Raw genomic sequence first — 23,924 nt, forward strand, 5'->3', positions numbered from 1 at the left:
TGGGGCCGTTGCGAGATCGGGCGAGAGAGTCGTTTCGACAGCTCAAGAATCTGGAGGAAAAGTCAATACCGGCAGCAGCAGCAGCAGCAGCAGCAGCATCCCCAAAGATATCATCTGGAGAGAACTACAACGTAGGACCATCACAACCGTGGAACGCTATTGCGCTTGAGCCATTGGCCTTTGACAATATCCTTACGTGGCACGATTTCTCGGATCTATTTGATGTCATTTGAGATGAGACTATGCACAATCTAGCGTGCTCACTGCACCGACAAATGATGTTTCTAGAGTCGTATGTGGTCAATAGCAAATACATTTGGAAACAGAGTTTCTCCTCCTTCAATCGTCTTTGCTGAGCGGATGTTCCAGGTCGCCAAGGAACACTTGAAGCAGATAGGGTGATTCTCCGCTACCTTGTCAGAAGGCAATGCCCAATCTATCTTCAGCACATGGACTCATCTTAGTCTAGACCACTAATACCCCGCCATGATACTGACCGTTGTGAATGACGCTCAGCGCGTGTATTCTGTCTCAGGCTTTAGCGCCGCAAGCCCTAATTTCTCGCACCTTAGCATAGGCGAGTTTTTGAATCCAGTCCTGCGGCTGAAGAAAGTTCTGATCAACGGACCCAACGCTGCTCGAGCATATTTCGCAACCTTATGGAGCTAAAAAGAAATTGTGGATCGTGACGGCGGTGTCTTCCGGATCCATTTCCTCTTCCTAGAACTTTGACTATGTCTTACGGCGAAGTCTGATTGGAGACAGTCCAAGGTTTGATGAGGGATCATGGGATTCTACCAGTTGGCACGCGGATTCAGCTTTCGCAACGTCTCATTGCCAAGCTATATAGTGTCTTTTCTTCAGATACCAATGATTCATGGCGCTGCACGAATAATCATCAGCATCACTAGAAATGTTGTTGATTTGATGAATAAACAGCTGCCTAGTGTCTCCTTCTCGCAAAGCTTCCTAAAGTAGTTAGGAGGAAGCATAGTATGTAAGCTGTGCCTTGGTAGTACCTTGCCACCAATCAATTCAAATACGTTGGGCTAAGCGGCTTTCTTCCCCTGGTCTCCTCTCAATTAACATGCATATTGTAATGAGACAATTCGCACCCAATCATTTGTCTGTGTCAAGCGAACTTGCACTGGTGCCCATGCACCTCCCTCTCAGCTGGCGACATGGACGCTGCACATATTCGTTAGTCGTCTTACACACCATCTTTCGTACTTCCAAGTAAAGAGAGCCGTAAAACCCACTTGTGGAGAAAGCGTGGTGGATCGATAAAAGTACGGTGGGGACCAACTATTTGAGTCCGAGAAACAGTTGGCGATGATGTAGGCAAACATACAGGGTCACGGTGACAGGCAAACAAACATGTTGTTCGTTTTTATGGAACAATGAAATAGTTCCTTGCACTTGTTCTGCAGGCTGATGTTGGTGTAAAAGAAGGCCCAATCGCTCATTGGGTACCAACACGTTATTGAGTGCATCGGTCCTTCGCCTACATATGGCTCTTAAAACGAGCCACATGCCCAGACTCTTGGGGTTTAGGTGCGAATGCGAGTCTCCAACAGCATGAAATACCGGCCGTAAGGTCACCGCCGCGGCACGTTCCAGCAGCATTCACATGAACAATTGGCACGTTCGGACAGGGAACAACAATACCAAGTTTACCAACGGACAAGTGGGATGTCTCCGCCATGTTGGAGCGGCGCCAACGACCGTCATGGGCCGCGCATGCGGGTCGGAACGGACAGCATGATCGTGACCAGATCTAGCTCACCTTGGTCTCGATCGAGCATGAATGTGATAGGCCGAATCGTACGAAGTGCCACTTGAACCACTTTGCGTTGTGTTCAAGACCATCGAATCTCCGAAGTTCAGGCACCCGTCGTAACATGAATCTTATTACCGATCTCGAACCTGCCACTTCTTGAGCTCTTCCTATAGTCATCGCTATTCTTGACATAAGTTCTTCCCACACGGAGATACCGGGCTGGTGTACACCTAGGAATTAGTTGGTCCTAGGCCGGCAGGCCGTCAGCAATGGGGAATCTAGTATGGGACATCTCACTCTCAACGACCCAATTTCGTCAGAAATTCCACGTTTGGCGCCACTGCATTCCCCAACACGCAGGCACCAGGTCTCGCAAAAGCGAAGGGGGAACACGTTGTGTCACCCATTCAGCCGTTCTGCACTCTTTCGCACGTAACAAGTGGGCGGTATGGGGACTCGAAGAAATGTAGCCGTCCGCGTGGCCTGAACCTGCAGACATTCACGTAGGACAAGTGCAAGGTTCTGTCCAACGAAACAATGGAGAAGGAAAGCGATGGTGTATATATCCCTAAGCACAGTCCATCTTTGTACCCACGGCGTATCCGTACTTGCCCGTTGCTTCCATATTACCAATCATTACCGCCAGAGAGGCAACGAAACAATGGGAGGACCGTCAAAGTGCTGCCGCTCTCCTCCTGACATGGAACTCGACGACGGTCCTAGCCGCTTGGGCTGGCCGAACCCCCGGGTCCACGGCCGATGCAACCCTGTCTGATGTCTGGTACCCTGGAAGGAGTACTAGTGGGGAAGGTTCTCATCAGGACCAGGATGCATACCAAAGAGATGGTTGTCCAAAATAGTTCGGACGATCGGATTCGGATATGGGTTTATCTGGAAGGTGCTGCCACTCTTTTTTTCATTCCTTCCCGTGAAATAAGTAGGGGTCTGCCTAAAGTATATACAGGAATATCTGCTCCGGCTTCACCCCGTACCTGCAGTATTCACAAACATCTTCAGCCAGACCAGCCCTGCTTTTTCCTCTTCCTACCAATTTCTCTTTCACTCGTGTACCATACTCATCCGGCCCAATCGAGACTGGGCTCGACCCCAACACAAACATTACGACATTGGAATATTGGAGGTGGGCAGGATGGAACATATTCTCGACAGCCACCCCGAATATGTATCGACTTCGCGATTAGATGATCTGCGCGCCACCGAGTATGGCTACCTCGACGAGCAAGACCACGTCTACCTCGACTTCACAGGCGCAGGACTTGCCGCGAGATCGCAAATTCGAGCCCACGAGACTCGACTTCAGCAAACCCTCTGCGGCAACCCGCATTCCATCAACCCGACAAGTCAATCCGCCACTCATCTAGTCGAGCAGACAAGAGCCCGCGTCCTCTCCTACCTCAATGCCTCTCCGGAAGAGTACACGGCGATATTTACCCCAAACGCAACAGGCGCCGCGAGACTCGTTGCAGAATCATATCCCTTCAAGAGGCGAACCAGACTGGTCCTCACATCCGACAACCACAACTCTGTCAACGGTCTCCGAGAATTTGCACGCCGAAGAAATACACGAACCACTTACGTCCCAGCCCGCGCCCCGGAGCTGAGGATAGACCCGTCTGACCTCATGTCAGCACTAAACCCTCGCAGAGATGGCTTATTCGGCTCAGCTGCAGCTGCAGCTGCAAAACTAGCTGCCCCACGCAGCAACAAGGACGACCAAAAATCCAAAAAGAGAGGTCTATTTGCGTACCCTGCCCAAAGCAACTTCAGCGGCGTCCGTCATCCGTTGTCGTGGATCAGCGTTGCGCAGAAGCAGGGGTATGACGTGCTCCTCGATGCGGCGGCCTACCTGCCGACCTCCAGGCTCGATCTGTCCGCATCATCTGGCGTTCAACCGGAATTCGTCATTGCGAGCTGGTACAAGCTGTTTGGGTACCCGACCGGCGTCGGGTGTTTGATTGTTCGACGCGATGCCCTGGCAAGGCTCGCAGCCTCAAGGCCGTGGTTTTCGGGTGGAACCATCACAGCGGCATCGGTTGGGATTCCGTGGCATGTCATGGCGCCGGATGAGGCTGCCTTCGAAGATGGGACGGTCAACTTCTTGTCGATACCAGATGTTGTTGTTGGGCTGGACTGGTTGGAGGGCATCGGCATGCCGTTAATCGATACTAGGGTCAGGTGCCTTACCGGCTGGTGCCTCGATCGTTTACGGAATCTCGAACACAGTGACGGGTCGCCCATGGTCAGGATATATGGCCCGACGGATATGAAGTTGAGGGGTGGAACGATCTGCTTCAACTTCCTGGACATAGGTGGAAGGGTCGTTGACGAAAGACTGGTTGCCAAAGAAGCCTCTGTCGAAAACATATCATTACGAACGGGCTGTTTCTGTAACCCTGGTGCTGGCGAAGCTGCCTTTGGTCTGGACAAAAGGGCTTTATTACCGCTCACTGCTATCCAGAGCGACTCTCTGGACGACTATATCAGGCTTTTAGCACCCGTAGGTGCAGTGCGGATCTCGTTTGGGTTCATGACGACCGCAAAGGACGTGGACCGATTGCTGGAATTTGTCAAAAGGAAATACACAGATAGACTGACGACAGCTAATGGTCTTCCGCCACATGAACATTGCTGAACGCAACTACTGCCTAAATAAAACATATTTTGTTCAATAATGAATTCATCCATTGACATACAAACGATCACTTAACAAGATGCATGTAGTTAAAAATGGCCCCGGCATTTGATTCAGCCCCCAAGTTCGAGCCCTCCCGCCCTGCATGAAGAGACAGATCCGATGGCATTGATGACAAGGTCATCTCAAGAGCCTTGCCACGCATGGGGGCAGCTGCCTACCTTGATCTCCGAAAGCTGTGCCGCACAATGGAGAGTTGAAGGTCAAGGCCAGCATTGGCAACTCAATCCTCGTCAAATGATGCAAGCTAGACGAGCCCCCCTTATCGATTTGTACCTATCAACAGCCTTATAAGTGGCTAGCCAAACAAATGTGTTGATCGGCATATGAGTAGCGCCTTTTGTTATCACTAGCACCTTGATTACCATCATCTTCATTGCGGGGTTTTTGAGAAATTACACAACTAGTGATATGGGCATGAGGGGTAAAGAATAACACTGGAGATCACCAGGTTCACAACAGTTTTGAGACCAAATTCAAGACAAGTTGAACAGCAGATCATCTTGTCATCCACTGACTTTGTTTCACTGCGGGTAAAGGCTGTAAAATAAATGCTCTCCTGCGAAAAAACAAACAGCCCACATCGTGAGCTGCTTGCTGACAGACTGCTGCAGCTTCATTGGCCCCCACACTCTCGCTGCTGAATGAATTGAGCAGTCCCGCTGAAGATAAATCCCGCGAATCAAGTATATTCCCATTTCGTACACGGTGGAGTAATCGAGCAGGGATGTTGCGTGAGCGGGCGTCCCAGCCACGCCATCACGACGCAACTTCACGTCCACAACTCTCGATCATGCTCAGTAATCTCCAGCAAGATTGAGAGACAATTAGTCCAAGAAAATAGATGTTTCAAGACCAAGAGAACTCATTGGCAAGGCATGTTTGTGGCTATTGCAGCCACGAGGTGGCATTAAGTAGCATCGCAAACAGTGTGGGGGAAATCGCTCTCTGTTAGGTGCCATTGTGGTGTAACTGTACGTTGGAACCAACATAGCCACCGAAAGCAGCTGCGGCAAAGGGACAGGGTATCTTTCTCTATACGACCCACAGTCCACGGAGAATACCTCTGCTTTTTTCTCTCTCTGGTCCTATCTTTGTCACGGTTTCACACATAAAATACCCAACTATCCCACCCCTCATCACTGATCGACCCAAGCTGACTACCACCAGCCATCCTTTCAGAGTCACGATGAAGTCTTTGAAGCTCACTTGGCACCATGAACTACTAGCATTAGGCGGTTTATCGTTGCTGACGACCCTACGCGACTCCTCTTTGCAGACTGCCGCCCGTTATCTGATCATTCTGCTCGTGGCGCGGCACTTTCTCAAGCCGCTGTATTACGTCTTTCTTTACCCCTACTTTTTCTCCCCCCTCAGACATCTCCCAGGACCAAAGGCAAGGAAAATCACCCAATTCACAGAGACGGAACATTCTCTAACATACACAACAGGACCACCACTTCTTACTCGGCGAACTCGTAAACCAGGCCAGGTCAGGAAACCCCATTGAGCCTTATCTCTCATGGACACGCCAATTCCCAGATGAGCCGCTCATCAAGTTCACCGGCTTCGGCAACCAGGACTGCCTCCTGATCAATAATCTCGACGTCTTTAAAGTGGTCTTTCAGACAAAGAGCTACTCTTTTGTCAAGGCGCAGGCAAACAGCCGCATCATTATACAAGTCACGGGAGTAGGAGTAGCGTTTGCTGAGGGAGAGTCGCACAAGGCTCAGAGAAAGTTGTTGTCGCGTAAGCTTTTCCCAAGCATTCATGCAGCAGGTTCCCTCGCAATCTTCATAAATACTCATGAATACCATTGTAGCCTCATTCTCTCTCGCCAAAATCAAAAAGGCGATCCCAGTCTTCAGGAGCAAGGGGGACCAGCTCGCCCAACTCTTCGATGATGAGATCAAGTCTCAACAGGGTATCGTAGACAGTAAGTCAGCCTCGATCAACTCGATCTAATAGTATCATTCTCGCCTCAACAAACCGTTGCTGATCTCATGGTCTATGCGTGTAGTGTCTCAAGCCTTCGGCCGCGTCACGATTGACATCATAGCATGGTGGACTCTCGGCGTCGACCTCAACGCAACCCTAACACACTCCTTCTTCCACCAAGCCTACCACCGCATGTTCGACCCGACCCTCTTTGGTGGCGTTCTCATGGTCATGAACGCATATCTCCCGGGAGTTCGCTCGCTCCCCTTTGAAGAGAACAAGATCTACAACGCCTGCAACCAAGGCGTCCGCACGCGGATGCGAGAATTCATCCGCGAACGCTTCGCAGAGATCGACGAGGTCGGCGGTGCCGAAAAGGTCCAAGAAAAACCCGATCTCCTGACGCACATGATTCTCGAGTCGAGATCCATCGGCAAACCCTGGTCCGAAGACGAAATCCTCGAAAATTGCCTCAACATGATAGTCGCAGGCCACGAGACCTCCGCCACGACGCTCACCTGGGGAACGCACATCTTTACGCTCTATCCGCACATTCAAGCCCGGGCTAGAGCCGAGGTCCTAGCCCTTCTCAAGAAAACTCTGAATCCGGACTACCTCGACCTCGAGCAAGGCCTCCCCTTCATCGACAACCTCACCCGCGAAATCCTCCGCTTCTACGCCCCCGGCGTCTGCGCTGCCCGCGAACCGCTCGAGGACATCACCCTCGCGGGCACTTTTGTTCCCAAGGGCACACCCGTCTACATGTTCCCTGCCGTCATCACCAGGAACAAACGCATATGGGGCGACGACGCGGACGTGTTTGATCCTGACCGATGGGACCGTCTCACGGGGGAGGCGGCGAGCAGCCCCCTCGCATTCGCGACGTTCTTGGCTGGCCCGAGGCAGTGTATCGGAAAGGGATTCGCGCTGATTGAAATCAAGGTGCTTTTCATGGAGATTTTGAGCAATTTCAAGTTTGAGGCCGCGGTGGATCCCAAAGATATTGAGCTTGTTAATCCTAGTCCTGTTCTGAGGCCCAAGGGGGGTTTAAAGATGAAGGTTCGTCGGCTGGAGGCGGGTGATTTGGAGGATGCGGCCTTGTGATGAATCCCCACGGTCTCGTAAAGGTGTTTGTGAACCAGTTCCTTGTTTCAGTATATGTTTCCCTGGTGGCCTGTTGATTTTGGAGACTGGTAGCCATAAATAGCCTTTATCTGAGTCTCAACGCGAGTGGCTGACGAGATGATCTACCGCTCACATGTCCCGAGTTATTAGTAATTTCCATGCTATCATCAAGTTCATCATCCAAGGGATAAAAAATGAGCTAGACTGAAAGAGAAGTCATAACAGTAACACATTGAAAAGTAATCATGAGGGGACCAAAATGGAAAAGTCGTAGTAGGGGAGCAGGTTATTTACTATGCGCCAGCACAATGACTATCTTGTCACCTACTTGCCAAACCACGTTTTCCATCAGCTCAGAGACTTTCCGTCTCGTCAACGAAACATTCCGCACTGATGTTCAATGATTCACAAAAGAGAGATTGAAAGACTTCTGCTGCAGCGTCATTATAATGCAGTCGATGGTGTTGATGCTGCGCTTCGAAAATAACGTCAGAACGACTTTGAGTTAGTCAACAACTGACTTGGTACCGTCACACCTGCAACGTCCATATATCATGGCGAACATTCAAAAAAATAATTCAGATATCAACTACCAGTTTTTGCAGGAACCATTTGCCCAAGGGTCGGTCTCGGATGGCCAAATCAAAAACAATCCCCGAGTGCTAGTGCGCCCTTCGCTTGGCGTAGTAGCAAGAAGGGACCAATGACTCACACCCATTACGAATAACACCGAGACTCTAAATACCTTCATCCACCAAATCGACAAAACCTCACCCGCCCACCTCGATATCATCAACCCATAACTCGGCAAGCCTAGATCCAGCTTCAGTCCCTCATCACCCTTCAAAGATGACCTCACCCTACACCGTCCTCGTAACAGGCTCTGCCGGCCACCTCGGCGCAGCCCTGATGCTCTCCCTCCCATCCCTTGGCCACGTCCCCCACGGCATCGACATCCTCCCCTCCCCGACGACAACAACAGTCGGCTCCATCACAGACCGCGCCCTCATCGCCTCCCTCCTCGCAAACAACCGTTCCATAACACACATCGTGCACGCGGCAACCCTCCACAAACCCCACGTCGACTCCCATCCGAAATCAGCCTTTATCGACACAAACATCACCGGCACCCTTGTCCTCCTAGAAGCCGCCGCCGCCTGCCTCGACAAAACCACAAGCCACCAGTCTCAGTTACAGTTCCAGTCACGCATCAAATCCTTCCTCTTCATCTCAACAACCTCAACCTTCGGCCGCGCCCTCGCCCCAGCAAAAGGCCAACCCGCTGCCTGGATCACCGAATCCGTCACGCCCCTCCCCAAAAACATCTACGGCGTAACCAAATGCGCCGCAGAGGACCTCTGCAGCTTAGTTCACCACCAAACATCCCTCCCTGTCCTCGTCCTCCGCACATCCCGCTTCTTCCCGGAACCAGACGACGACGAGGACCGCCGCGCCGCCATGCCCGATGACGCAAACTTAAAAGTGTGCGAGCTGGCCTACCGCAGAGTCGACATCGCCGACGTCGTCTCGGCCGTGGTGTGCGGAATGGAGAGGGCGGAGGGGATTGGGTTCGGAAAGTATATAATTTCCGCGCCGCCGCCTTTTGTTACCACCGCGACTACTCTGGACGAGAATGAGGCCGCCGCTGCAGCCCGCTCGACGCTTCTACGCCGCTTGGACTCGGACGCGGGCGCCGTCCTCGCGGAGGTCGTGCCCGGGTGCAAGGCCGTGTTTGAGAAGCTCGGATGGAGGTTCCTCGACAGGCTGGACCGGGTGTACGATTCTTCCAAGGCCGTCAGGGAGCTCGGATGGAGGCCTCAGTGGACCATGGAAAAAGTTGTTGAGAGGCTTGCGAGGGGGGAGGATTGGAGGAGTGAGCTGACGCACGAGGTTGGCAAGAAGGGGTACCACGCAGTGTCGACGGGCGTGTATACTTCGCGTGACTGAATGCAGAAAGCATGATGGCTAGTCATGGTCAAGTAGGAGGTAAGATATGATTGAAGACGGAAAATTACAGGTTCTGGTATTGAAAGGTCTATATATGCTTTCATGAAAATATCCAACGAAAATGTGGAAACAAAAGTAAATGGGTACTCGAACAATCTCGCCAATATGCTATGCAGCTCACGCAAAGTCTATGCCACAATGTCCTCCGTCACGATCCCCAGATCTCTCCCAAGATCGAGGATCTGTGTCGCAACCGCCTCAACGTCCCACGTCTTGATGGGTACGCGATGAGCTCCATCCCACTCGACCAACCGCGTCGTCCCCGGCTGGCAGTACTGCTTCAACAGCACCCGGTGATGGTCTAATCCGGCATCCTTCATGCCATGGACGTGAATTGTCGGCAGCTTCAAGACATGATCCGTCCCAGAACCTGTCGGCCAGTCGTGGAACTCGACGCTCGCCTCGGCCGCGTCGCCAACACCCTGCGGCACCTCTAACCTATCGTCAAGCACGATTAACGGTGCCCTACCCGCAAGCAGCACGCCAAACTTCCAGTCTGCAGAGCCGCCCGCCGACGTGATGCGCTTGCCGTACTTCTTCTTCAGCTGTTGTTGTGTGTACATCAAGCTGGCACTGATTTTGGCACCCTGGCTGAATCCCAGTAACCCCACCCACTCCCCCGTCGCGCCGATAGCGTCGTCGTCGTCCATTGCCATACGCAGTTGGAAGTGGATCTCGGCGGACGCCGTCTCGGCGTCTACGGCCTGGTGCTCGGGAAGCCAACGCAGCCAGCGGCGGAAAGGGCCATAGTCGCCGTAGACGGAGACGATGTCGTGGTGCGGGGCGCACATGAAAGGTCCATCCACGAAGACAAGACGGAAGCTGTTCTTAAGACGGGAGATGAGGGCGCGGCACTGGACCTTGAAGACGGAGGCGTTGACGCCGCCGCCGTGGAGGCAGAGAATACGCGGAAGGTGGAGGGTGGGGTCAGGACCCGGCGGCGGCGATGTTGCGCTTGGCATTGTGTCTGTAAAGGCCGCTTGTTTGGCGCTGAAGGCGTGTATGTGTATGCGAGTAGTAGTAGCAGCAGTAGTATAATTCCTTTGACGAAGTCTCAGTGCTGCAAGGCAAAGACAAGAGCCAAGTTGTTTGAAGTTCGGGACCGAAGAATGAAGATTCGGGTGCTTGAGAAGAGGGCGAAGGGCGAAGATAAACGCGAGAGTAGGAGGGAAGAGAGAAGACGAGGAGTTGAGGAGAATGATAAAAGGCAGGTCACTCGTCTACTCTAATCAGAGACAGGTGGAGGGAAGAAGGGAGCGTTGGCCAGCTCTACCTTGCGCTTGCGCTCGTTCACGGCTCTCGACTCTCTCACTTTCTCCTGGACGCTTGCCCGCGTGCCCGCCCACCTTTTGCGCAAGGGCAGCAAACAGAGCGCCAATGTGGGGCGATGGATTCCTTTGTCCGTCGCTCACCGGCCGGAGCTCCGACACACAGGCACTGGCGCCGACTCTCTTCACTTGCTTGATTGATTGCTAACAGTCTACTGACCCCGAAATGAGCAGACAATACGGGGAATGGACTTGAAGATCGAGCAAGGCTTGTCCCTTTTTGGTCGATAGTAAGGCTCGTTGGCGCGAGTCAAATATCCGCCCCCGGGTAGCCGGGGGGAGAAGTCTGTCGTACAGAGAGTCCAGACAGGGCCGCCCTCAAAAAAAGGACAGGAAGATCGTGGGGCGGGATCGTCTCGGTGTGTGTGGATGACAACTCCGCCGGGAAGTGGATAAGTAGTCCCAACGGATTTCTCTCTCTCTGCGGGAAACCCTAAAAGGCCGTCTTGTCAGTTTGATGCGGATTCTCGTGAGCTTTACCACAATAGAGGTTCGTCTCTGTGTTTTGTTTCGCAAGCTCGATCAAACTTTTGGATTAAAACGAAAGGAAAAGGACGACAAGCAACGCTATCAGACCCAGCGGTATGGTCAAGCAGCTGCAGCGAGCGCCGAAGATCAGATACCGGCAGCGAAGACAAACAAAGGATGAGACGAGGCAGGGCAGGGCGTCTCTGGTCTGTCTCTCCCCAAAAGTATGACTGCAATTGGGGGTTTGACGCGCGTGATTCGGAGTTGGAGGGCGTCGGGATCACTCTCTGGTCGCTGATTGTCAGCCCTTTCTTATTTTCGCGTCAATAGCCCGGTCGTTGGTAAGACGGAACTCGGTGTCAGGTTGCCCTCTGTGCCTGTGTTCGTGTTTCTAGTTCGCAGGTCGACGGACAGGTTGGGAGACGTCCGGGATTCCCACTCTGAGTCTGGGCGAGGTCCGGTCCGAGACCAGTCAACCACATTTCGCATCTGGCTGGTTGATAGCAGCCTGATTAATTAACCGGTGGTGCGACCTGGAAACGCAACGAAATGTCATTAAACCGAGCATGTCGTCTAATAAACTTCGTCTTGGAAGCTTCTCGACCGTCGCAATGTTGCAACGGAAAGCCATAGCGAAGACGGGAAAAAGAATAGCCATGGTGGTTCGGGGTCCGATCACCGAGGGTTGATTCCCGACTAATCAATCCCATCCCACTGGTGGGTGAATCTTTTTCGCCGAAGAGGCAAAGTCCGTCGAGGTCCGGACACACACACTCAACTGCTTATTTAGTCACTCGTCCCCCCCGTTTCTTTCTGGTTGGATTCGGACCAGAGCGATAGCCAGCTCTCTTCTGTGCATACATAGCCTCTCCCGTTGCGGCGGCAAGTCTATGCGTCAGAGGTCGCAAGAAGTGTAACTTTGGCCGTCATCGCGAATGCGAAGCTGTCAAACAAATTCAAAGCTGATGGAGGTGACAGCTTGGCAATCGTGGCAATGGTGTATTCCGTCCGTACCCACATCCGCTGGGGAATAAGGTTGGGTCGTTGGGGAAAAAAGAGGTGGGGGAGGGAAAGATGGAGACTTCCCTCATGCCCTAGCACTGCTTAGCTAATACGCCGTATGAGAACTAGGGACATATGCCTTAGGTAAGTTGACTTAGGTAATAGGATCAAAAGGATCTTTGGTAAGCAGCTGGCACCATCGCTCTGCGTTTGCCAACTGCGCAGCCACACACGCCTTTGCCGCAGCCGCAGCCAGCGGTCCCTTCGGCTCCCGCTATCCCTGCGCATCAGCCACACCATGACGTTTCCCGGTTCCCCGGTGCCCCTCCAAGTTTCCCCTCTCGTACGGCATCCACGCGGTACAAGGTATGAGCTGCTGCTTGGTGTGAGTTGGCAGGTTGGCAAACGATGACATGACTCTCCCCGTCTGCATTGAGAGAGGCCTCTCTGCAGAATATCTACCTGACCCCGTTTTCTGGACCACAAGCTACCAGAGCTCAGCCTCACACGCCTACGATATCCACGTTGACGACAGTATACGCCACATTGTGCCCAGCAGATTCCATTAAACTTCCTTCGGTCTTGCCGTAGAGCTCCATCAAACACCCAACCTACAAAAAGAATCAAACGCACAGCAACCCATTTGCCATCGGCTGACTTTTCTCCTTCATACTACCATCTCAAGATACCCAGCCCTCAAGAGCTACACATCTTAGCATTGCCTTGCTTGCATCGTTGCTACGATATCATTAATTCTACCAACCTGAACCCCACTAGACATTGACAGAAGACACAATTACAGTAATAATGTCTGGCACCAACCCGGAGAAGCCTCCTATTCAACCGGAGCAGCAGCTCTACCCTCCCCCTCCCACCGGCGACAACAACCAACAGCAGCCTCCTCAGTACACCTCTGGCCATGAACAGCAGCAGTACAACCCGGACCAGAAGAGCGCTGCCGGCCCTAGCCACGAGCAGCAACACTTCCCTCCTCCGCCTCCGGGCCCTCCTCCCGCCGGCCAGCCCCAATACACACACGCTCCCCAGCAGCAGCAGTACGCCGGCGGCAGCTTCGTCCCCCAGCAGCAGTCATACGCACAGACACCCGGCCAGCAAGCTCCCTACAACCCCGCCGAGCACGGCGCCGGACACCACTACTCACAGCAGCAACAATTCGAAGGACCTCCGGGCTCCGCAGCACCGGGCCACGCCCAGGGCGGTCCTTACACCGACCCGGCCGCCGCCCACGCCGCCTACATTGCGCCCGCTACCGATCCCAACCACAAGGAGAAGCGCGGATGGGGCGAGCGCCTCTCCCAGATGGGCATGAAGGCCGCCGTGCCCATCAACGCCCTGGCCAACAAGATGGGCTCCCAGAGCTTCCTGCCCACCACCATGGATAGAGAGTGCGATAAGGCGGCCAAGATCCTCAAGAGCTTCTGCAGTAAGTGCCCCTCAAAACTATACCCCCTCGACCCGCGATACCATCATGGAGCACATAGCTAACACAAAATCTCACAGAGGAGGGAATCACATCCGACGTACCCCCACAGACACAAACGGGCGAGCACCTCGACCCCGGCAAGCACGCCGAAGCCACCGGATCACGCCCCACGACGCCCAACAAGGAAAAGGTCCGCAAGGACTCCAAGGCCATCGTCAAGATTCCCTCAAAGGTAATCAACAAGGCCGTCGGCCTCGCAATCTTCACCACCGCCCGCGTAGGCTTCCAGTTCTCCGGCGCCACTGGCTCCGGCATCCTCATCGCCCGCCTCGCCGATGGCTCCTGGTCCCCGCCCTCCGGCATTCAGGTCCACGCCCTCGGCGCCGGCTTCATGATTGGCGTCGACATTTACGACTGCGTCTGCGTCATCAACAGCCCCGCCGCCCTCGCCGCCTTCATGTCCACGCGCGTCAGTCTCGGCCCAGACGTGGCCGTCGTGGCTGGGCCCTACGGCGCCGGAGGCGTCATGGACGTTGGCGCCTCCTTTGGCGGCAAGAATCCCGAGGTCCAGGACAAGAATGCCAATGACCACGTCACGGACGTCAAGCCCACCGACGACGGCAAGCTCAAGGCCGACGACAAGGACAAGAAGCGCAGGAGCAGCAGCACGTCCCTCAAGCCCGTCTTCTCCTACGTCAAGTCCCGCGGGTTCTACGCCGGCATCCAGGTAGATGGCACCGTCGTCACGGAGCGTAAGGACGCCAACGCTGCATTCTACGGACAAAAGGTCACCGTGGACCAAATCGTCAAGGGCCAAGTGCCGCCCCAGGGCCCCAACGGCATGTGGCCCGCCGGCGCGCACCCCCTCTACGAGGCCCTCCGTACCGCAGAGCAGCAGCAGGCTCTGCCCGAGGTCCATCTCCCCCAGGCGACGCCCGGCCAGCAGGCCCCGCCCGGGTCGATCCCTCCTCCCCAGCAGCAGGGTCAGCAGCAGCCCCACTACGGCGGCGGCAAGCCCGAAGGGACCGGCATCCCGGCTTATGGCGGACAGCAGCAGTACGTTCACTCGGATGCCGGCGGCCCGCTGGGCTCGCACCCGCCCGGCCAGGGTGGCCCCGTCGCCTCGGGCGGGCTAAGCCGCGAGGAGCAGCTCCCAGGCTACGTGGATGACGGTGTGGCAAGGCCTGGCGTCGGTGATCACAAGGGTCATTACCAGTAAAAAGAGAAGAGTGAAAGTGATGTGTATGGTTTCGGGTTTGCACAAGGAAAGAAGAGTTTTTGCAAAGTGCCAGAGAGATATCCCCGTGGGCGTTTTAAGTGGTTTGCATGCTTCAAGCTTAGCATAGGATGAAAACAAATCAAGATAACCATCAATATTGTTCTCCTCGTACACTTGGGGTTTGCATCAGTAACGTGGCCGGCTAGTTATATTACACTGTGACTTTACCTGGATTCTATGTCAATGTCTTCCCCGCCTCTGAACAGAACACCATTCGCGTTGCGCGGCTGGTTGGAGAAACTCCAGAGTGCGAAGGAAGAGAGTTAAGAAACAGAAGAGAAAGATTCCCACAAGTCGTCAATCTTCCCATCCTCGAACACAGAAACAAAATGGAAAAAAAAGCCACGTAGCCACCCGAAAGACAAACCAAACTAACCTGCACACCACCCCCTTCCGATACACGCCCTGTCACACCCTGTCACGCTTGTCAAAGAGATACCTCGCCTGACCTTGCCTGACCTCGCCCGCGTCTCCTGCCGGCCACACATCCTCCGGCGTAACATAGCGTCGGGATGGATTTCACGTACCGCGTACGTATCTACACATTCACACACTGAATAGAAGTCATATAAGCGCCCGGGAGGGAGGGAGAGAGAAATAAAAAGGGCAACTACGACATGGCCGACGGCGAGGGCCGCTGCAGGACTTCGGGTAGAACAAGAAGTTGCTCTTACTGCTAAAATCTGTGGACCGTTTGTGTATGTTGTTTGCCTTTGCGCCCCCGTCTATAACTACTACCTTTGTACTTGAAAAGTGCGGCAGCTTGTAGACCGGGCGAGAGGCAAGTAATGCAGATGGCAAGCAAGAAGGGCAAGCAGGGCCTTCTTCCTTTTCAACTTTTGACTCTGACTTTACGGTTTAGGGCGAACGCAGGGTTTCCAGCTGTCGTTCGTTTTTGAAACAGAGGTTGAAAATGTCATGTGAGAGACAACATGGCGGAATAGCAACGGCCAATTTGACGTCGACGTAGGGGGAACTTGAAGTAGTCAAGTGTGGGGTTTGACTGGCTTCCGCCAACTCGTCCATCGTCTCGAGGCGAGTAATCTACCGTGCCCATGTGGCTTCATCTTTGCATTCAAGTATTCCGTACCTACACATGCATCGGATGCTTCACAGACATGATTGCAAGCAATGTCTGGCTGGCTGCATCCCGCACGCTAGCCCTAGTTTGACTCGGAGGGCCTTCCCGAATCAAGGGACACATGGTCTCATTGGAAAGAAACAACTGCTGCTGCGGCCGGCGAGGGAAGCAAAAAAGCAATGGTTGGTTCCCAATCCTCCTCAGGTTGAGAGCCGCCATGCCATCGCAGTGCGAGTAAGCACGGGAGATCATGCAGGGCGGGCCAAGTGCGGGGGTCAGCAAAGAGATTGAGATCCAAATTAATAAGTACATCAATGTGGAATGATGGTTGTTGGATGAGCGAGTTTGAACGTCCACCATCGATTGAAACTTCGTAAGGCGTATCTTTGACCGCTTGTGAGCCACCGAGGACCTCAACCATACGATCAAGAAAGGATTTCAACAGAACTCCATTCGGGATAGGGCCTACAGGCTACGGCCCGTAGACGGCCCTTGATCGAGCCACTGAGATAAGCGGAGGAAAGACAGCAGATCGTGATATACGCCAAATAGCCCCTTGCACTATAGCAGCCGACGGGCCATAGAGTGATAGACAGACGTTGGTGCGGCGTAGCCCAGGGGGCCCACGGTCCAACTGCCGGCCGGCTCCCGTGCGGTCCCGCGTGGTTAGAGGTTTAGCATCCATTAGATCAGTGACAATTAATCCGGAGCCGTCGCCAGCACTGAATGGTGTCCGGTGCTTGCCACTGGTTGGAAGAGGGTCAAAGGGCTCGATATTGTTGTAGGGAACAGCCATATTGAGCAAGCCGATCCTCGAGCGATGTGAAACGGATCAGTTGGGTGATCCGCAGGGGTTCATCAGGTAACTTTCGACACAGTTCAGACGACGTTCCTCGTGCGGATTGTCTTGGATCTAAAATAGAAGCGGTGATGGACGGGTGCGTGACCGGCCCTCGGGTGCTTTAGCACGTGAGCTTGGCTCTGTATGTACGGATACAGTGCCTTATTCCTCGAGGTAGGCTACTTCCGCCAGGAATTTGATGTTGAATTCGGTTCCGACATTCCAGTTCGCAACCAACAAGGCGGTGCATCACATTCGTGACGGTTGTCTGGGCCTTGCTTGTCTCGTCGAAGCCGCAAGTTCGCATCGCGGGAGTTGCTCCCTCTGGGCTTCTTCTGCATCCCCGGGTTAGCTGAGCTGAATTCCAGAATCTTCAGCCTGCGTGGCACTCGTGAGTCGTGGTAATCCATGGGTTGGTGGAGCATGAGCTTGACGACTGGATTTGATGTGCAGGGTTGTGCTGAGGACGTCATCGACTCCACGACGATGAGACGGCCTGGGATGTGCGAGGCTCCCAGCGCCTTTTGGCATTTGGTAACAATGCTTTCTGGGCCCTCGTCAGAGGTTAAGTCTTCATGTTGCTTGCTTCGGCCTTTTGCCGGCGATTCAGAACACACTCAGTGCCCCCTATTTTTGTCTCTGTAAAGTCCAACCTCCAACTGCCCAAAACCCCTTCTTCATCTGATATCCCCACGCCAAGGAAACGGCCACCGAAAACTGGCGCTGAAATGATGGGTAACAGATACGTCAGGCCGTGTCGGGTCCACTGATTGGGCTCTCCAGTTGCGGTGGAATGGGCTGGTCGATCGACTGTGTCTATTCATGCTCCCCGATTTTCTCTCTTTGCTTCTTTCTGGGCCTCGGGGTGTACTCTGTGTCCGTTGCACGATTCGCACGCGGTTGGGACCGGTACGTTGGTGCAGCCGTCATCTAAACATTTGCGATTTCTGGACGATTAAGCTCATCGCCAAGTCCAAATGTTTGCGTTGACTGGCCGGGTAGAGCTGGCGCGATTGACTTTTGCCCAATTTTTTTTAGATTTTTTTTTTTTTGGCTCTGAGCTTCCCGCATGTCGGGGCCTCCAGTGGAAGGCTGGAAAGTATACTGGCTAAGGTTCACGGCCTCGAGCCGAAAGTCTGATGGGCTGGGCCAGCTGCCGCTCCAAGCACCCGCCGTGGTTTTGGGGATGGGTGGCTGGACGGTTGAGCTTCACCACCATGCGTGCATGCCACCATGACTTGAAAGGGGAACAAAGAATGCGTGTCTGTTGTCAGAGAAATGCTGATCGGCCGCGGTTCGCAGCAGGATCCGCGTCATGTTTCGTCGAAGCAGAAAGGAATCAAACGGCGCCGGCACAATCCCTGAATCGGGAAGCGTCGCTGTCAGTTGGGGGTGTCTAAGTCCCTAGGATGGATGCGTGGACTCGAGAAATGATTTGTGGCAGGGGAATAGTCCATTGAACGGCGAACCCTTTTCAGCCAGCCTTCAGTCCGTTTTAGGACCGTTATGTCGCAGGCACCGCACGGTACCGAAGCAGTTATCCAGACAGAGAGCACATCGGCTTGAAGGCAGCGCCTCCCGCCTTTTGTCGACGTCGATCTCAGGCGGTGGGAACATGGGATTGGTTCTTTGACTTCTTAGTGCTCCAGCCTTCAGGTGCCTCCGTGACCGTTGAGGATGCTGGGAGGGATTATATCTATAGGCTGTAGTACTTGGGAGCGACAAGGGCGGTTGCTGAAGATCTGCTAAGCCTCCCCAGGGCGGCGACCTTCTGGAAGAAGCGCGGCAAGCAACCATATCTCGGCTCACGGCAAATGCGTAACGATGCTTTGAAGACACCAGCTGTTTGTAGCCTCTGGGACCAGCTGCCAAAGGAGAAAGTGTGGCCAAGTGCGCAGCTATTTGGCCACTTCGGTGGAGGCGACAGTGCAAACTGGGTTGTCCGGATGGGAGTGACGACGCGTAAGGCGGCCCGTTTTTCTTGTGGTGCAAAAAATAGCAACTCTTCTGTCGTATGCATCTTGATTTCTGGCAGACGGAGGGTTTCATTCGGAGTAATACTGCGCAGGCGGCGGATGGCAGACGACAGGAAACAGTGGCACCAGAACAGGCTGTGCTTGTGTATTAGCGGGTACACCGTATGAAGCATGCAAAGTTTCCAGTGGCAACTACGCAAAACCAAGTCAGGACTCAGGAAAGACGCTGCATCCTTAGGGCAAAGTAATCCAGCTCGTGTTGGTTTTCCCTGTACATAGCGGATGGAACAAAGTGGCCTAGGGTACAGTGTACAGTAGAGCGGGTTCAGAAGGGCCGATGACGACGGCGATGCAGGCTGAACCAGCGTCACGGGTCTTATGGCAGAGGCGGCGACTCGGCGTGAGTTGGTGATAGGGCCATCCGGTTTCTGTGGATGGGTTCCTTTCCTTCGAGCTGGGTGCGCTGGCTAGCTAGGTAGCTGCACGGAAACAACTCCGCGAGGAACGCCATGAGATTCTTGATGTCGACCGAGAGTGAGAGATGCCCATATCATTTCCTCCCGGATGACCGAAGTCGGACACGGCTGGCCTGGGACTGCGGCGAATCGGCGATGATCAGCAGCGTGGTATATAGATTGAGTAGCGAGTAGAGTTGTCGTAGCCGTGCAATACCATCCACCAAATGGAGAGAATCCACGGGCCAAGTCGCCATGTCATTGACTGCTGTATCCGTATCGAGCCAACGGCACGTTTGACCCTGAGAGCATCAGAGCCTCGACGGTCAATCTGTCACTATCCGAACATGGACCGCGTTCGGCCGGTTCTTGGGAAGGGTTGCTATGATGCTATGGCCCATGAGCAGTCTAATTCAGAATGACCCGATAGGGAGCCGCACTGCGATACGAATTGGAACGGAGACGAGGATTCGCGATTCGGGTATCCGTACGGATAGTGTAGACTGGAAGGGTTGGCCTGGATGGCATCGCAGCAGCAAATTGATGAAATTTAGACGGTTTGCAGATGGGGGTGGGGGGAAGAAAAATAATTAAGATTGGGGTCGCTCGGCACATGGGAAGGCGAGAGATTGCAGGTGGCTCGCGGGTACGGGAGCGGTACTTGGCGATGCGTGGTTATTTCGGTGGGCTCGGAAGGTAGAATCTGGGTTCCTTGCTTGTCGCCTTCCTAGATCATCTTTGGTGGATGGTCCCTTCCCAAGTTTTTTTTCCACACTGGAAAGAAAGGAAGGAGAAGGAGGGAGGGTGCAGCAAGGCACGCCTCTATTTTCACACCCTTCCAAAACGAAGCAGGAACCCCTGAGGACCTGAGCAAAAGGGACAGACAGAAGGTGCCATCTCGACCAATCATGGCTGTGCTCATTGTGATTTTCTACTTGTATTTGGAACGTGCAACCGCGCACCTTCCAATCGCGTGCTATTGCCTCGAGCACGTTAACAGACTTGGCAGACCTACTCCGTAAGAATACCCGTACGGACTATCCGTACGGATACAAGATTGAACATTTGAAGATGGCGATTGAACTTGGTGGTCTGTGGGCCAATGAGACGTCACGGATCACATGATTCTGGACCCTCTCATCCCCGGTACGGCGAACTCTGATAGACTGATACGGATCAACATTTCGTCATTGTTTTTCGTTCTTTATTTCCGCACACTCAACTTGCATTTGGCCTGCATTTGGCTCTCATTTCGCCTTGTCCTCCGCTCATGCAGGGCTCGCTCAAAAAAGTCCTAATCTCATAAGGACGATACTCAACTAACACTCACACACGACAGAGGGAGTGAAAGCCAACAGTCATGCACATGGCCTTAGTAATGAACGCCCACCGCTTGCGAATTCGCCCAAACCTGCCCTAGCCTCTTGGTCCTGTCTGCAATCTGAACGCTAATTAGCGCCCATCCACAGGCGACTCGGCGCTGAATCCCAGCGGAGAGGGACGGTGGACCGGCTTTGAGCTCAGCTTCGAGCTTGTGGCTTGCAGCTGGCGCCGGGCTCGTTACGCAAGTCAGGAACAGGAGCCGTTGATAGCGCCGTCTTGACGGGAATGTCAAGTCAAAGAGCAGATCGGCCGACCTCTACTAGTCGCCTAGGCTTTAGCACGCTCTTTGGCGCCTCCTGCCACGTAAACCGCGCTTGAGAGCCGAAAATTTTGAGGTGTGTTTCGTGCCTTTCTTGGTGTTGACAAGACGACCATCGAGGAGTTGTCGAATGTGTGTGAGATAGCTGACGTCGTCACTGCACCTACGTTCTGTGCCAGGTTTTCAAGCGTAGAGTGCAATACGGATACCTCAGCGATACTGAGGGTCGGCATCATCATCATGAGCAGTAACAGTGCCGTCCTACCCACGATAGCGCCTCCGCATACAGCGCCCAGCGCTCTCGGCACGGTTGACAGCTCCGCCAGATGCGGTGCCCAGCAGATGGAAATCATGGGATTGTTGGGCCCTTGCCGTCTTGGTGCCGCAACATCGTCGACAAGATGCAGATTCTAGCAATAGATCCACGGTCTCGCCAGAGTGCTAGCTGGATATGGCGAGCGATAACGCTGAGCACACAGACGACTGGTTACTGAACTGGATTCCTAGAGGCAGGCCGCAGGATAGGGCAGCACACCGGGGAGGCTGTGAAGGTACGTACCGGATATCCCGGCAGACACACCCCTCCCTCGGCCCCCACCCGGGCTATTTTCACGCCCCTTCGCCGCGGTTGCCCCTCGTGCGATGCCGGTCCTGGCCAGTCAAATTTCTGATTCTTTCCCCGTCCCTGGTCGTGCGGGCTGGACCTCTCCCACCTCCCCTTGTCTTTCCAGTTGTCAACCCATGAGCCGTGATCCATCAATTTTCATTCCCCCCCTTCTTTGTCACAGTGCCGCCCGCACCCAACAATGAAGACGCAGCTCATTGACACTGAGGGCACAGTACTCCGTACACACTTGACTTCGGTGGCTTCTCAGGCTCTCCCTACCTATCCATCCGCTACGATGCGAAACCCTGGAAGACCTGCGGAGATGATTGAGGTCAGTCTCGGGGGCGCGATAAGATGAGATGAAATGACGAGGACACCCGCTTTGTGCCATGGGGAGAAGCAACCACTGCAGCAAGCAACATCAGACCGGACTCATGTTGCTTCTGCGTGTTCCATGCTGCCGCGTGTGCGTGTGCACCCGACAAAAGGGAGACGGAGACACTGGAGTCTGGAAACCATATCACGCGGTTCCTGTCTCGAGGAGCAAGCAGCAATCAATCAGCCTCAAGTTCAACCCTCGTTTCGTCGACGGTGGAATCGAGAGAGTTCGCTACTCGACAGTTGACTCGGCCCTCCATCCGGCTCGTCAACTTCCAACTCGGTTGCAAATTCCCATGCAAGACGCAAGCTGCAGGTCCCAGGTCCCGTTTCCGCGCCAAGGTACCGTCCCAGGTTCCCCTGCACCTTGCCTTTGGCCCTGCCGCCCTCTGCTTAGCAATGGCGCCTCCCACTCTGTGACCACTGGCTGTCACTGCATCACGCAGAATCTCTTCTCCCTTTTCGTCTCGCAGTCCCCTATTCCTGTCCTGTGTTTCTTACCTATCCTATGGGCCCGTTTAGCTGCGGGAGCATGATGTTTTGTGACGGAGTACAGAGGTATAGAAATGGCAGGCGGCACTGGCAGCCGGTGGCGGTGGCGTTGATGACACTGGCAGCGTCGTCAACTGGAACCGGCGCCTGGGAAATTGTGGCTGAGACGGCCCGAGTATTCGACGTCGGTTTGTTGACTTTCCGTCCTTGTTCATCCGAGGCAGGAGGGAGGGCAGTTGAAGCACCCGTCCCCTAGGTATTTCCTATGTTGTTCTCCTGACTTCCTACTCGCGCACACCTCATGTATGTAAAGACACACGTCCATTGTTTGGACGGTATGTTTTTACCGTACTTTACCGTTTATTCTATCGCTACCGTCCATCGCTTCGTTATGTGGAAGCGATGAGCGGCAGGGCCAACGTCGTCTTTCTTCAACATGGCAGGCTACCCCTGTACGCCCAATTTAATTCCAATCAACCATCCCACCCGCGTTCCCACGTCCTCTCCCCCAAGTGTGTCGATTCATCAATCCAAGGCCCCGGCCGCACCAACCAAACCTGACCCGTCTGCTTCTTTCTCTATCCGTTCCTACACTGTACACAGTATTATTTCTACTCCGTACGGAACCTGACAGAGTGCTACGAGTACCTATTCCCTTTGAAGTGGACGAATGATACTTGTCTCTCTTCCATAACTCCCTACAGAAACACACTGCCCTTTCTGCTTCCTTCTTTCCCTGCCCTTTTCAGTATTCCCCATCTTTACCAGTTCCCACCTTTTCCCTTTCCATACACTCATATCCGTATGAATACTGGCACACACACACACACACCATCTCTCCCCCCAAGTACCCTCGAGGATCGCGCACTTGGTTCATTCACACGCCCCCTGCTCTTTTCCTGGCTCCATCACTTCCTCTCTCTCTCTCTCTCTCTCCCCATTCCAATTCCCACACCCCCTGACAGCCTACCCTAGGAACTTCCCACCACCCCCAGTCCGTACCTCTACGCCGTACCGGAGTCTCCTCTCTTCTTCGCTGCTATCCACGAATACCTCCTTGCAAACTGGGACCTGTCTTTCTCCTAATTGCCCTAGCCTGGCCTCCCGTTCACATCGGCGCACTATTCGTACGCCTTTGCTTCCCCTACGCAGCACTACCTATCCGCCAAGACCCTCTTTTCCTTCTTCCAGACCTCTTCTACCTCTTCTTCCCTCATCTCCCACCCTTCCCCTCCTGCTCCTTTTCTCCTTCTTCGTCTCTCCAGCTCACGACGAAATCTGGATCACCAGCCTGTCTGTCTGCGTCTTCGTTTCCTTGCGGCAGAGATTCCGATCCCGCTTTCGCAATTCAGTCCCAGTCGTCGTCGT

General features: G+C 54.0%; 5 protein-coding genes across 5 annotated transcripts; 4 read left to right on the forward strand and 1 right to left on the reverse strand.

Moving 5' to 3' along the window:
- Positions 1–3,078: 3,078 nt before the first annotated feature.
- On the forward strand, positions 3,079–4,473 carry BDP55DRAFT_675284 (pyridoxal phosphate-dependent transferase). Its single transcript, XM_060575732.1, has one exon. It carries the CDS (start codon positions 3,423–3,425, stop codon positions 4,431–4,433), a length of 1,011 nt encoding a protein of 336 aa, XP_060425738.1. The 5' UTR covers positions 3,079–3,422; the 3' UTR covers positions 4,434–4,473.
- Positions 4,474–5,581: 1,108 nt separating this feature from the next.
- BDP55DRAFT_675287 (cytochrome P450) lies at positions 5,582–7,728 on the forward strand. Its single transcript, XM_060575733.1, has 4 exons — positions 5,582–5,889; positions 5,945–6,242; positions 6,316–6,429; positions 6,514–7,728. The coding sequence occupies exons 1-4, from the start codon at positions 5,683–5,685 to the stop codon at positions 7,533–7,535; spliced, it is 1,641 nt and encodes a 546-aa protein (XP_060425739.1). The 5' UTR covers positions 5,582–5,682; the 3' UTR covers positions 7,536–7,728.
- A 538-nt stretch (positions 7,729–8,266) lies between these two features.
- BDP55DRAFT_675289 (uncharacterized protein) lies at positions 8,267–9,625 on the forward strand. The gene has a single exon (XM_060575734.1). The coding sequence runs from the start codon at positions 8,406–8,408 to the stop codon at positions 9,501–9,503; it is 1,098 nt and encodes a 365-aa protein (XP_060425740.1). The 5' UTR covers positions 8,267–8,405; the 3' UTR covers positions 9,504–9,625.
- BDP55DRAFT_286852 (citrinin biosynthesis oxidoreductase CtnB) lies at positions 9,598–10,642 on the reverse strand. Its single transcript, XM_060566522.1, has one exon. The coding sequence runs from the start codon at positions 10,523–10,525 to the stop codon at positions 9,692–9,694; it is 834 nt and encodes a 277-aa protein (XP_060425741.1). The 5' UTR covers positions 10,526–10,642; the 3' UTR covers positions 9,598–9,691.
- Positions 10,643–12,688: 2,046 nt separating this feature from the next.
- Positions 12,689–15,184, forward strand: BDP55DRAFT_675291 (uncharacterized protein). Its single transcript, XM_060575735.1, has 2 exons — positions 12,689–13,805; positions 13,883–15,184. The coding sequence occupies exons 1-2, from the start codon at positions 13,169–13,171 to the stop codon at positions 15,022–15,024; spliced, it is 1,779 nt and encodes a 592-aa protein (XP_060425742.1). The 5' UTR covers positions 12,689–13,168; the 3' UTR covers positions 15,025–15,184.
- Positions 15,185–23,924: the final 8,740 nt, after the last annotated feature.

This window comes from Colletotrichum godetiae (assembly GCF_030913485.1).
Source record: "Colletotrichum godetiae strain CBS 193.32 chromosome Unknown BDP55scaffold_44, whole genome shotgun sequence".
In the NCBI taxonomy this organism is placed as follows: Eukaryota; Fungi; Ascomycota; class Sordariomycetes; order Glomerellales; family Glomerellaceae; genus Colletotrichum; species Colletotrichum godetiae.